Source organism: Pantherophis guttatus, chromosome 7, assembly GCF_059756535.1.
Source record: "Pantherophis guttatus breed Tessera chromosome 7, ASM5975653v1, whole genome shotgun sequence".
Lineage (NCBI taxonomy): Eukaryota > Metazoa > Chordata > Lepidosauria > Squamata > Colubridae > Pantherophis > Pantherophis guttatus.
The window spans coordinates 69,224,295-69,237,126 of record NC_142069.1 but is presented as its reverse complement, the minus strand read 5'-3'; the positions used below and the strand labels follow the sequence as shown (position 1 = coordinate 69,237,126).

At 38.8% G+C, this 12,832-nt stretch overlaps 1 protein-coding gene across 11 annotated transcripts in view; it reads left to right on the top strand.

The window, feature by feature from the left end:
• The window catches only part of CADPS2 (calcium dependent secretion activator 2), a 370,960-nt gene that overhangs the window by 157,235 nt on the left and 200,893 nt on the right, over positions 1-12,832 (top strand). For all 11 annotated transcript variants that reach the window (XM_087874199.1, XM_034431095.3, XM_087874197.1 and 8 more), the window contains exon 7: positions 2,097-2,208. In XM_087874199.1, the coding sequence (XP_087730325.1) occupies positions 2,097-2,208 (112 nt within the window). The remainder of the gene's footprint in view (positions 1-2,096; positions 2,209-12,832) is intronic.

Below are 12,832 nucleotides of genomic sequence, written 5' to 3'. Positions count from 1 at the left end.
ATTCTGGAGGATGATATGGGTGTGGATTAGAGAAATAATAAAAGAAAATTTTGATTTCGACCCAAAAGCTTTTCTCCTAGGAATTTTGAAAACTGAATATGCAAAAAAGAAAAAGTATTTAATTATACATATTCTGACAGCTGCTAGAATTTCCTTTGCCCAGTATTGGAAAGAAAAACAAATACCACCTCAAGAACACGTTATTGGAAAAATATTGGAGTGCGCCGAAATGAACAAATTGACTTCAGAAATTAATGACAGAGAAGATTCAGAATTTTATAGCGTGTGGGATATGTGGTACGAATGGATGGGGGAAAGAAATAAAGAAGGTAATAGAGATTAAATATCAACTAATGAACAAAATCTATATGAATAGTATTATGTTTAGTCTTAGAGAGTTGAGCACCATTATCTTTAAGTGTATTGAAATTAAATTTAGCTTCAAGAAACAATACCAACAAAAGACAAGCAATAATGCATGTAGATGTATATATGTATATAATTGCACCAATGAACCGAAAATGTACCGATTGTATTACTATATGTTATAATAAAAATCAAATTAAAAAAAAAAAAAGAATAATAGAATAGAATAGAATAGAATAGAATAGAATAGAATAGAATAGAATAGAATAGAATAGAATAGAATAGAATGCAGGCTACTTCTGCATAGTTCGATTCTTTCCAACTCAAGGTTAACTCAGCCTTCCATCCTTCCAAGATCGGTTAAATGAGGACCCAGATTGGTGGGGGCAATATGCTGACTCTGTAAACCGCTTAGAGAGGGCTGTAAAGCACTGTGAAGCGGTATATAAATCTAAGTGCTATTGCTATTGCTGTCAAGTTGCAGATCTACATTACCAGGATGTAGGAATAAAGTGCAGGATAATATCAGCAACATGTTTCAGATGATGTCTGGTTTGGCAATACAAGAGTTGTTTGGTTTCTTTTTTCCTTCTGTTCAATCATGTCCAATTCTTGGAGAGTGCCTAGATAAGTCCCTGCAGTTTTTCTTGGCAAGGTTCTTGAAAAGTGGCTACATATTCATTTATTTTTTATTAAAACTGTAAAGCTAAACAGATTAAAACATTAAAAATGAAAAAAACCTGGCATCAAGTCAAACGTCTATAATGTGCGGTCATCTATCCCCAGTGTTTGAGAGGAAAGCGAGGTCTTCAAAGCTTTACAGAAGGCCAGGAGGATGGAGGCCTGCTGACCTTCAGGGGGCAGGAGGTGCCATAAGGCAGGCGCTTCTAGCTCCTAGCAGATGGCAATTGTTCTATGGAAGACTCTTCTTTGTTTTCCAAGACCAGTGACTGCGACTGGGCTCCATCAAAACAAGCCTTTAAAAAGAAAACTATTTTCAGGCTGTAACTGCTGAAATGCTATTAATGAAAATCTATTTTCAGGTTGTAGCTGTTGAAATGCTGAATGAGACAATACTGTTATGTGGTCTCGCATAGTTCCAAAAGAGTGGGAAAGCATGCCCCGTTCCTGTGTGATTTTTTTGGAGGCCCTGCAAGAGGAGAGCCCTTTCACATGACTGGGCCCTGCTCTCACTGGGCTTGTGCAGCCTCTGAAAATCATGTGAGAATGACCGCTCAATTTTCAGAGGCCTTAGAGGACTTGCATGTCAGTAGAAATGGCATGGCGTGTCACCTTTGACACATGTGTTATAGGTTAATCAACACCGCATTAGGCGCAACTCACAACATTGTACTAGACAGCTGCAGAATACTTGAAATAAACATCTTTAACACGATTGATGTTCATATCTTTAGTATATTGTAATGGGAAAAATTCAAATTTATCCCAAATAATTTACACAAATCTATCCCCTTCTTGTTGTATACTCACAGTGTATAATTAATCTTTCATCATGCCATCTGCCACATTGAATGGTTTTTAATTGCAAAACTAATGTCTGAAAAATCCTTAAATCTCTGCCACTCTCAAAACGTAATGTTCAGATGTAGATTTCTACTCAATACGTCTGTAGGGAGGTGAAAAGCCTGCATTTGTTTATTGAAGCCCAGAGTGCCACTTACCCTTAATGGGCTTGGATTATGAATGTCACAATTTTGTTGTTGTTACAGATGGGGAACCCAAGGGGATTTTACCACAACCCATCCTCGGCCTGTCGTCAAAGTGAAACTTTTTACAGAAAGCACAGGGGTCCTGGCACTTGAAGATAAAGAGCTAGGAAGGGTGAGTGTTAACAGCTTTTTTACTAGTACTAGCAGTTACTAGAGGGTAACTGCTATAAGCTTCTTTGTGAGCCCCATAAATATGTATTAGTTTCAGACTTGCAGTGAAAATTTGTAGATAACAAATTATTAATGAACTGTAACCAGAATGTATGGAGAATGGCAAGATGTTTGGTCTATGTAATTCATAAAAATAAAATAGAATTTGTCAGTAATTCATATTTACTTTATCTCTGAAATGGTGAACCTGGTACTTTCAGTATCAAAAGTAACGTACTTATTAAACGTAGATACTAACAGCTGGTTTTGAACTGTGCTTTATGCTTTATTCATTTTTTGTTTTTTTGCTAATGAGGATCTCAAAAATAAGAAATAAGCTAGCTAGCCTTCTCCAGATATGTTAGAATAGTAACTCCCAGATACTTTCTGAGAATTTGGGAGTTGTATGACTAAAACATCGGGAGAAGAAGTTGGGAAAAGTGAATCAAGATTATAGCTCCAGTTGTAACAAATTTGAGTTATTATGTGCTCAGTATCTATTCAGCAATATATTGGTGAGGGAAAGACAATAAAATGGAATTAATTGTCTTTTTTGACCCCTCCAAAATGCCACTGCATCTGGTATAGATTGTCCTTGTTTAATGACCACAATTGGGATCAGCAACTTGGTCATTAAGTGAAAGGGTTGCTAAATGAAACCCTGACTGTGCTTATGATCTTAATTCAGCGTCTTTGCTTTACAGACCTATAAAGTCAGAAATACAAGGATTGGTTGTAAGGTTACATTTTCATCATTGTGTAACTGCAAATACTCACTAAATGAGTGAGTTGCTAAATGAGAACTACTCTGCTTCCCCCAAAATAAGCCCTAGCCTAATTTTTAAAGCATGCTCCTAATATAAGCCCTACCCCCCAAAATAAGCCCTAGTTAAGGTTGCCATCAGTGGGGGGAGGGCACCACCAGAGGCAGCAAAGGCGCAGGGACCAACTATGTCCAGCAGCAGCAGCCTGCGCAATGCAGCGCAGGTTAGTTGATTACCTCTCCAAGCAACAAGCGGAGGCAGAGGTGTGGGGAGGCCCGCAATCCAGATGCACTGTGTGGGATGTGAGAAAGCTGAGGACCTGAGTGGCCGGCTGGCCGTAGGATGCTCGTCTTCGTGGGATGCAGGGGGGAAAGCCAAGAGACGTAAAATGAGCCTCCCATGGCTGCCTGCCCACTCCGTCCCACCGTCTCTCGGCTTGTCTGCTCTGCAGAAGAAGTGGGCTGGTGGCCACGTGGGGTCCTGACGATATGATGTCACCGAACTGGTTCTGCGCCCCCCCACCCCTCTGCCCCACCAGTCCAGTTGCCTCTTGAAAAAAGCACCTTTGGGACAACCATGGCCTGGATCACTGAGAATCTCCTTAGGCATTGTCAACAGAAATTGCTTGCTTTTTCTCCCCTCACCCTCACCACCACAGAGTGGAAAGAAAGGAAGAGATTTCAACTGAGTACTGTAAGATGTTTGTGTAGCATACCCATGGCTCCCAGGCCTAGACTGTGGTGCAGTTACGTTGCTTTCAATGTGAACAAGACAGTAAGCAAGTACTTGAGCATTCCAAAGGCCAGAAAAATGGTTAGAAGGCAAGCAAAAACTGAAAGTGTGTAACTAAGTAGCCTTGTCTCTTTCTAGCTGGAAAGCACACTGATCACTGATTTCCCAATTAAGGACCGCTTCGCTTAGCAGCAGAACTGCCAATTTCTAAAGGGGTCATTGAATGAAAACTCCCTGGAGCCAGAAAGTTAAAGTATTGACATTAAGTTATGATCCTTTGCAGATCAGGCTTATTAAAAGAAAATTGGATAAAGCAAGTAACAATGTTAATGGAAAAGCCTCCAACACTTGATTTCAGCATTGAGGCGCATCATTATACAGAAGTAGACAATTCAGTATTTAAAGAAGATGCACATGATGGAACACATAAATTATACTTGGTTTGAAGGCAAATTCTTTGTGTGAGGCATTGTCAGTCTTAGCAAGCAATATAGCCTGAATGAGATGTGGTGCTGGTTATCAGCTTGGCTGGCTTTAAAAAAAGGTTTGGATCGATTCATGAAAGTCATGTGGATCAATAACTATTAGCCTTGATGGCAGTGTGACTGCCTCTGAAAACCATCTGCTGGGAGACTACTGGGAGACTTCCTTGCGCAGTTAGTTAGCCACTGTGAGAACAGGCTGCTGGATAAGATGGGCCAGAGGTCCGATCCAGCAGGGCACTGCTTATGTTCAATTTGTTCCTTACTGTGTAATATCTGCTGTTCCCATATTCTCCAAAGCAAAAAAAGATTATTTAAAAGATACAACTATTACTGATTCTTTGGTTTCTTGAAGCAGAACAGAAAAAATAAAATCAGTATAACTGGTTAGGAGATTCTTATACAAATTAAACTGCACTATTGCTGTAATATCAAATGATTTGGATGGCTGTCACTGCAATATGGGCTTTTAATACTGAGAAATAACAGCCAATCTTGATTTTTTTATAGGCTGGAATTTTTTTTTTGGCTTTCAATTGTATGCCAAATTGCATGAGAAGGTACAACTGCTTTATTGTATTCCTTAAATCTTTGCAAAAGTGATTGTAGATTTAAAATAACAACAACTCCGTCCAGAAGGCAGGAATTATGAATATTATCCATATATTCAAAACTGATAGCGATGCTACATTTCTATTGGGAATAACATCCTATTCTATGATGGAAGAGGTCATCATCTAGATTAATTTGTGCCTAAGTGTTTCATTGAAATGAATAAATAAATCTTTTGTGCTAGTACACTGGGACAAAGAACTTGTGGATTTGGAACACTAAAAGTGGTAGACATTCTTCTGTGTTAACTGACTTGTTACAGGTAGTCCTCGACTTGCAACTCTAATGGAGCCTTCCTATTATGGTCATAACTCATGACAATTGTAAAGTGGATCATCACTTGGCTGACCCAATTTTATGACCTTTTTTGCAGCGGTTGTTAAGGAACTGCCACAATCATAAAATGACTGTCAAGCCCCAGAAAAATCAGGAAATCCAGGCAGTTCAAATGACTATAAAGATTTATTGTAAGCTTAAGCCCTCTAGAAGAATCTGAACTACTAATGGTCAAAGCAATTTGGTGGTAAATGAGTAATGGTGAAATATACATTCATAAGGTGACCAACTTTTTTACAATGAGAAGGAGGACAAAGTAAACAAAGCTACTTGTGTGCAGCGCAGTCCTGTGCGTGGCACACTCTCTCAAAACAATTCTCCTATGCGGAGCGCATGCGTCTCATAATCGCGTCTCAACGCACTGTACTGAGCCTTGAGGAATTGTCATGTCAAATACAAATACGTCACATCCCACGCAACAGATAGGATCGGCATTGATCGAATACGGAGATTTACAGATTAGTTTTCAAATATCGAAAAGGAGGACATGTAGGAGGACACTTTTCGAGAGAGGACAGAACTTACAAAAGAAGGACTGTCCTCTCTAAAGGAAGACGATTGGTCACCTTAACCTTCATTATTTGGAATTTCAGTTCAGACAAGCCAGACTGCTTTAAACAGAAGTGCCAAAGCCAAATTCTGCATGCATCAATACTCCTCCACTTTGCTATATTAAATTACAATCTATTATCTAGCTTCTACACCAAATGTGTGATACTAATTTAAATATTTCTTAATGTTTCAAAGACTAATTCTTTTACATCTGTTCCAAAGATTATTAATTCTTACATACACAGAATCATTTGCTTTTAAAGCTGTCTGATATTATATTCTAGTCAAAAGTATTCTAATCATTTTCTTAACTGCAAAAGCAAACTTAAAAATATTACTGTAGATGTCTACAGTATGTCTACATTTGCATCTCATGTAAAACCATGTGTTGTAGATGTAACCTCAAGCCAGACATTCACAATACTCTGGGCTGTTTGCCAGATGGTCTCTGATGTTCAGTTACATCCATGAGGGAGAAATGCTCTTTGTCACATACATACAGAGATTTACTCCAGTCTCTTCTATTCTGGAGATAAATCATTTGGGTCCTTTAAAAATAAAAAAAAGGCAGTATTGGAGAAGACAACCAAAGGAGCAGTTATGAATCAGGGCTGAAAAAAAGCCTAAGATTGTTTCATTCAACCTCTTATTAAAACTTAGACTTGCCAGGAATCTACAGAAGATCCAGGTAATTGAGAAAAATAGAGCATCTGTTTTCTAGAGAATTTTAGTTTCAAAGATATAAGTAATACATTTACATAGGAATCTGAACTAGGATTAATATATTTTCATATGCTATGTAAGTGTCTTTTTCTGGGTAGTTTTCTGTATAACCTGGGAAACCGTAGACTGTAATCAGAGTCTCGCATTCCAGGTTGAGCAGGAAAATGCTTTATTTATAATATTTTGGTGGGCTACCTTCCTGCAGAAAAAGAGTTTATTTGTAGCAAAACCCCATCGTGTGGTATGCCTGGATTATTGCATTATCTTTTATTATTTTAAGCTTTATATTTTCTAAGTAAAGTTCTATTCTTTTTAAATCCTGGATAAGATTGTTCTCTCTCTCTTCTCCAAGGACAGGATGGAAAGGTTAAAACTGCCTCCATGTATGACCAGGAAGATACATTACTAAAATTGTTTTCATCTTTTAATTTCTAACCTATATATTTCCAAAAAAAGTAGAACAGGCAATTTTGTCACATTCTGAGGATAGAGGACACCAAAAAAGTTAGTGGGGAAAGAATATCAGATTGGTTGCTTTCCAGATAATAAGTTGTTACAGCAGCAACTACCAAGTTGCTATCCTAAATTGTAGCCAATGTAGTGGGATTGGGGAAGTTTCTGGGAAAGGAGTTTTGAGACTCCCAGGCTTCCATTGTTCGGATTCAGATGTTTCCACTATATACTCTGCACACATATTACATACATGCATGCATATATGCACATCATGTATGTGTGAGTGGAAGAAGCTCAAATCTTATTATCATTTATTATATCATGTGACCAAGAGCATGATTTTGGAAGCTTTTGATTCCACAAAATATAATGTCAGATACTTGGCAAGAGAATATAAGATGCTTACACTCTTTTTTTTTTTATCTTCTACATCCAACAAACATTAAATCTATAGCGGTCTACATCACAATGCGAGAAGGGATTAAAATTGTCCCATTACATATATAGGGTAACCTACAAAAGTCTATTACATATACCAAGTGACATGCTTATCAACAGCTCGATTTGACATCCAATTATACCATTGACTCCAAGATATATAATAGTCTGTGTCCCCTCGTCCTTTCAGTATCATAGTAAGCCGATCTGATTCCGCACAGTTCATTATCTTCTGTATTACTACTTGTTCGGGTGGGTGTCCAATATTAGGCCCATGCCAATCTTGCAGCTATTGTTATATGTAGCAACAGGTACCATGTCATTCTATTAACATTTTCAGGTCTTATCCCTAATAAAATACCTCAGGATGCAATTGTATACGCTGCCCAGATGCTTACACTCTTTAATCAGATTTACTAAAAGGAATTAGATTGGAAATATTTGACAGCTGGATACTTACATTGTAGCACCCAATACTAGGGAGGGGACTTCCTAATTTTCTTGCTAAAGGCTACTAGATGGTCAGGAGAAGTGGCTATCTGTGATGACCTGGGGCGTGGCACAAAGGCAACACAGCCAGAGAATAAGTATGAGTCCCTTTATTAGCTCCAACTTTGCCCCGAACGTCCCTTTTACTCACCGGTCTGGAGAAAAACTCCCCCACAAACCTGTAACAGCCTTTGGCTGAAAATACTCCAGTCCAAGTGTTATAAGCAGAAAACTTCCAACTATGAATCCAACAAGGAAAGATAAGGTAATTAATCCGGCACGGCAAGCAAGATAAGGAGTTCTAGAAGTGAAGTAGCACAACAGCAAATCAAACCAATTGGGAGGATGCCAGGAACTCAGATTAAAGCAGTTAACATGAGATGAACTCTGCATTTGTTCCCGACAACTGCCCCTCCCATTTGCCTCTCCTTTAAACTCCATTCCCAGGTGTGCCTTGTGAAGGGAATCGGGGCCCTTTGCTTCCTCGTAAGCCACGCAACCCACATTGCTCTCTTCTCCGTTCTTCCCTGCATGCCATAGGATGAGGAGGGGGTAGGCCTTGGTCTTCATCTGAACCCCCCACTCCCTTGTTCTACCTCTCCCCTGCTCTGCCCAGCCTGACTTTGCCCTTCCCCAGTTTCATCCACAGGCAATGGAGCCACTCTCCTGCTCTCTGTCAGCTGTTCGTCTTCCCCCTCGGATTCAGATTCCAATGGGAGCATGACACTATCTATTTTCACAGTTATAGAGGAACTCACATGATGTGCCAAGTTAGTAGTATGTTGTAAATTATTATCCACTTTATTTGGGGATCCAAGAAGCTTATTTCACATGGATTTTTAATTTCTTAAAACAGCTTTAAAAAAAATCAGCATAAACCTGGCTTGGCTAACTGAACACTTTGTTTTAAACAATCCTTTCTGGTGTGCACATAATAATAATGCAACTTTTTTGAAAAGTGAAAATCATGAATTCTGTTAAAATTCTCATAGTTGCATGGGAGAATTAGTTTGAGAAGAGAATGGCAACCTGAAGTATTGGCAATGATTTTTTCCCATTCATATTGAGTGGCGTGGTGGCCTAATGGTAAAGACACTCACCTCCCACTTGAAAGGTTGATAGTTCAATCCTAGGTAGCTGCAGATGTTTCTCTCCTAGGGTGCAAAGAACAAATATTTGTGGTGGCATCTGGCCAGTAAACCCTCAGCTTCATCCAGTCACCTGGACTCTACTCTGAATTAAGGGATTACAGGGACATAAAAAGGGAGTTTTATATTTATTGGTTCGATTTATATGCCGCCCTTCTCTGGAGACTCAGGGCGGCTTACAATGCGTTAAGCAATAGCCTTCATATTTTTGTATATACTTGCTTAGCTTTCGGGGGCCCCTAAGCGGTGTTCTTTTTTATACAAAGTCAGCTTATTGTCTCCACAATCCGGGTCCTCATTTTACCTACCTCGGAAGGATGGAAGGCTGAGTCAACCTTGAGCCTGGTGAGATTTGAACTTGCAGCAATTGCAGGCAGGTGGCAACTAAGTGCTACTTAACAGCACTTTAGTCTGCTGCGCCACCAAGGTTCCTATACTACTCCTATATGTAGTATGTATAGCTGTGGTTGAACATAATATGTGAAAGCAAATTTATGGTATTCGTCGAAGTTAATATTTTGTGACCATAACATAATTTGAATAATTTCCATCTTCCTGTCTTCTCTCAAATTTTCAGTAAACAATGAAAAAATTCATTTCATGCTTAGCATCATGTCAGATTTATTGTGGGATCTTCCTATTTCTTTTTTCATTAAGTTAATGCTTTTCCCATCTATTAAGATATATACATGATTGTATCTCTAAGGTATGTATATTTCTCATATACAGAATCATTAAAAATCATTATGGATGCAAGCACCAATTTTCTGTAGCGGGTAGCATAGCTTATTTTTTAAAAAGATCTACCTTAAAATCTGCCTTAAAAATATGGTTAGTCACTGGTGGGGAAAACGCAGATTGAGTAGTTCCTGCAAAGGAGAACCGACACCACAACTGATTTAATACTCAAATAGAACACTTGTAGCGTGAAGAATTATCTGGATGTAAGGGAAATCCTGAAAATCAACTATTTGTCTTCTAGACAATTGTTCTTTCGAAGAAGATCATGAAATTGAGATTTTTCATTTAGCTGATGAGTTCCGCAGCTGAAAAGCAGGGCTTACATCCAGTGTGGAACTGTGGAGTAGCCAGTTTATACAAACACTAAAACTGACCCCCCAGACATATACCCCACTCTTTCCATAACACTTTATATAGCTTAATATTTTTTAGTAGAAGAGATGTTTTCTTCTGAGGCACGTAAGTACTTCCTTTTGGAGATTTTCAGTATTTCTGTGACTATAACTTAAAATTTTGATGTGGATATTGGGCTTGTTTACTCAGAAAAAAACAAAAACAAAAGTCTGGACTATTGTTTGCTTGTTTGTTTCGATGAAGAAATGAGGAAATGTTTTAAATAGATGATTAAAACTTCTTTTTGGTAAATAGAATATATAATAGAATAGAATTCTTTATTGGACAAGTGTGATTGGATACACAAGGAATTTGTCTTGGTGCATACACTCTCGGTGTACATAAAATGTGAGAGTACCAGGGGTGAAATGCTCCCGGTTCAGATCGGATTGCCCGATCTGGTAGCGATGGAGGCAGGAGAACAGGTACCAAAAATCCCTCCCCCCCCCATGCCCAGCTGAGCTGCACAATCATCAGAGGGTTTTTTTTTTACTTTTAAAAGCATTTTTTCTACAACCTCTTCGGCCGAAAAAATGCTTTTAAAAGTAAAAAAAAAAAAGCCTCTGATGATCGTGCGGCTCAGCTGGAATCTTCAAAGGCTTTTTTTTTAAAAAAAAAACAAAACTTTTTTTTTCTTTTAAATGCCTCTGATGATCCAAGCTGAGTTGCCTGATCATCAGAGGCTTTTGAAAGCATTTTTTACAACGAAGAGATTGTAGAAAAAATGGTTTTAAAAGTTAAAAAAAAAAAAAGTTGGCCACGCCCACCCAGTCACTTTGCCACGCCCACAGAATCGGTAGTAAAAAAATTTAGATTTCACCACTGGAGAGTACTGCTTGTTTCTCTATCAACCCTTGCATTGATCAGAGTCCATCTATATTTGAAATTTACACTGAATTACAGTTTGAAAGAGAATTGTTATAAGGATCAAAGAAAGTCAAAAATTATTATTTTTATATTTTTGTTCTCTTTGTTTCCTGCGATCAGTTTGCTTGTTCCTGGACCCCCCTCTTTTTTTCCTTTATTTTTTTTCCTGTTTCCTTGCATTTTATGTACTTTTCAAAAAGGGAGGGAGGGGAGGGAGGGAGGGAAAGAGAAGGAAGGAAGGAAGGAAGGAAGGAAGGAAAGAAAGAAAGAAAGAAAGAAAGAAAGAAAGAAAGAAAGAAAGAAAGAAAGAAAGAAAGAAAGAAAGAAAAGAAAGACCAAATGCTCAGATATTTTCTATACATACATATATTCATATTCATGAAAGCATGTCATTTTTTTACTTTTGGTGACTACGTTATCATACCCTTGTGGTTTTCTTGGCTATAGGAAAGTAATTTGCCATTATCTTCCTACAGGATAGGGTTGCTGGTTGTTGGTCATTTTTTTTTAATTATTCCAGTTTCTTCATACTTTCCCATCCAAGTACATATAACCAGGGTTGCCCCAAGTTAGTTTTTATGGAGTTCAAGCAAGGTCATTTAGAAGGTGCCACCTGCTGCAACTGAGTACTTCTTACACAATGAAAAAAGAAAATGGAATGAAGAAGTGAACATAGAGATTTCAGAGTGAACATTTCCCTTTCTTTCCAAGCAAATATAGTGGTTTTCCATTCATTAGCAGGAGATGAGAGGAATATATTAACAATCCACAGTTAGAGATGGAAAATGTTACCCTCTCAACAACAACCTTTTATTTAAAAAGTCCCCAGTGAAGGTCAGGGTTCAGTCCACACCCCTTTGGAGTATGGAAGGATCTTTTTGGTTCTATGCAAGTCAGCAGATAAAATCACTTCATTTATTTGCATAGGGAACATAAAAAGTAGGCATCCAGCAGGAATGTCAGCATGTTATAGCACAGTGATGGCTAATCTTTTCTGGACTGAGTGCTCAAAACATGTGTGTGCGCCCGAACACCCAAAATGCAATGTGTGTGCAGCCTCTGTGCATGTGTCCCTCCCCCGTGCACGTTCATACGGCCCCCCACACCCCCCCACACACATAGGGCCCCACGCATGCGCCCCACGCATGAGCGCCAGAGACCCAATGACCAGCTGCTGGCGGGAGGAGCACACACATGCGCGGCAGAGCTCAACTGGGGCAATGGCTCACGTGCCCACAAAGAAGGCGTTGCGTGCCATTTGTGGCACACATGCCATAGGCTCGCCATCACTGTTATAGCATAAAGTCTGGGCAAAGTTTGTAACTACCTCTTTTTTAAAAAGTAGCGCAGAAAAATTGAGCATAGAAGTAGAAAATAAAAGAAAGAAACTGGCTAAATTGCTTCAAGGCATATAAATGTCTGTGCCAAATGTTGTTTTCTTACTTTCACTTTTTTTTGTTACTCTTGAGCCAGTCAGGAGAGCAGATAAATGGTGACATCTACATGCTTATTATTTCTGTCTACTCGGTTGTTTTTCCTGAATACATCTGAGTTTTGCAAGTTCATTATGCAGCTGGTTCTCTGTATAGGAGAAGGGAATCACCCAGGCTAAGCAACACTCTCTATTTCCCCCATGATGTGATATCAATTTAGGATTCATTGTTGTGATCTTGTATTACAAGTAGACACTCAGACAGCTGTCAGAGGCTATGGAGCTATTTGTTGTATTGTATTGAGCATCATGTAAATAACTGCTGGTCAGACATTGTCTGTGTATGATCATTGCAATAACCTCCTGATTCTTAGGCAGCAGTTTCATTCTCATAGGGCCAAAATAGGTGAACAAAATTAGCTAG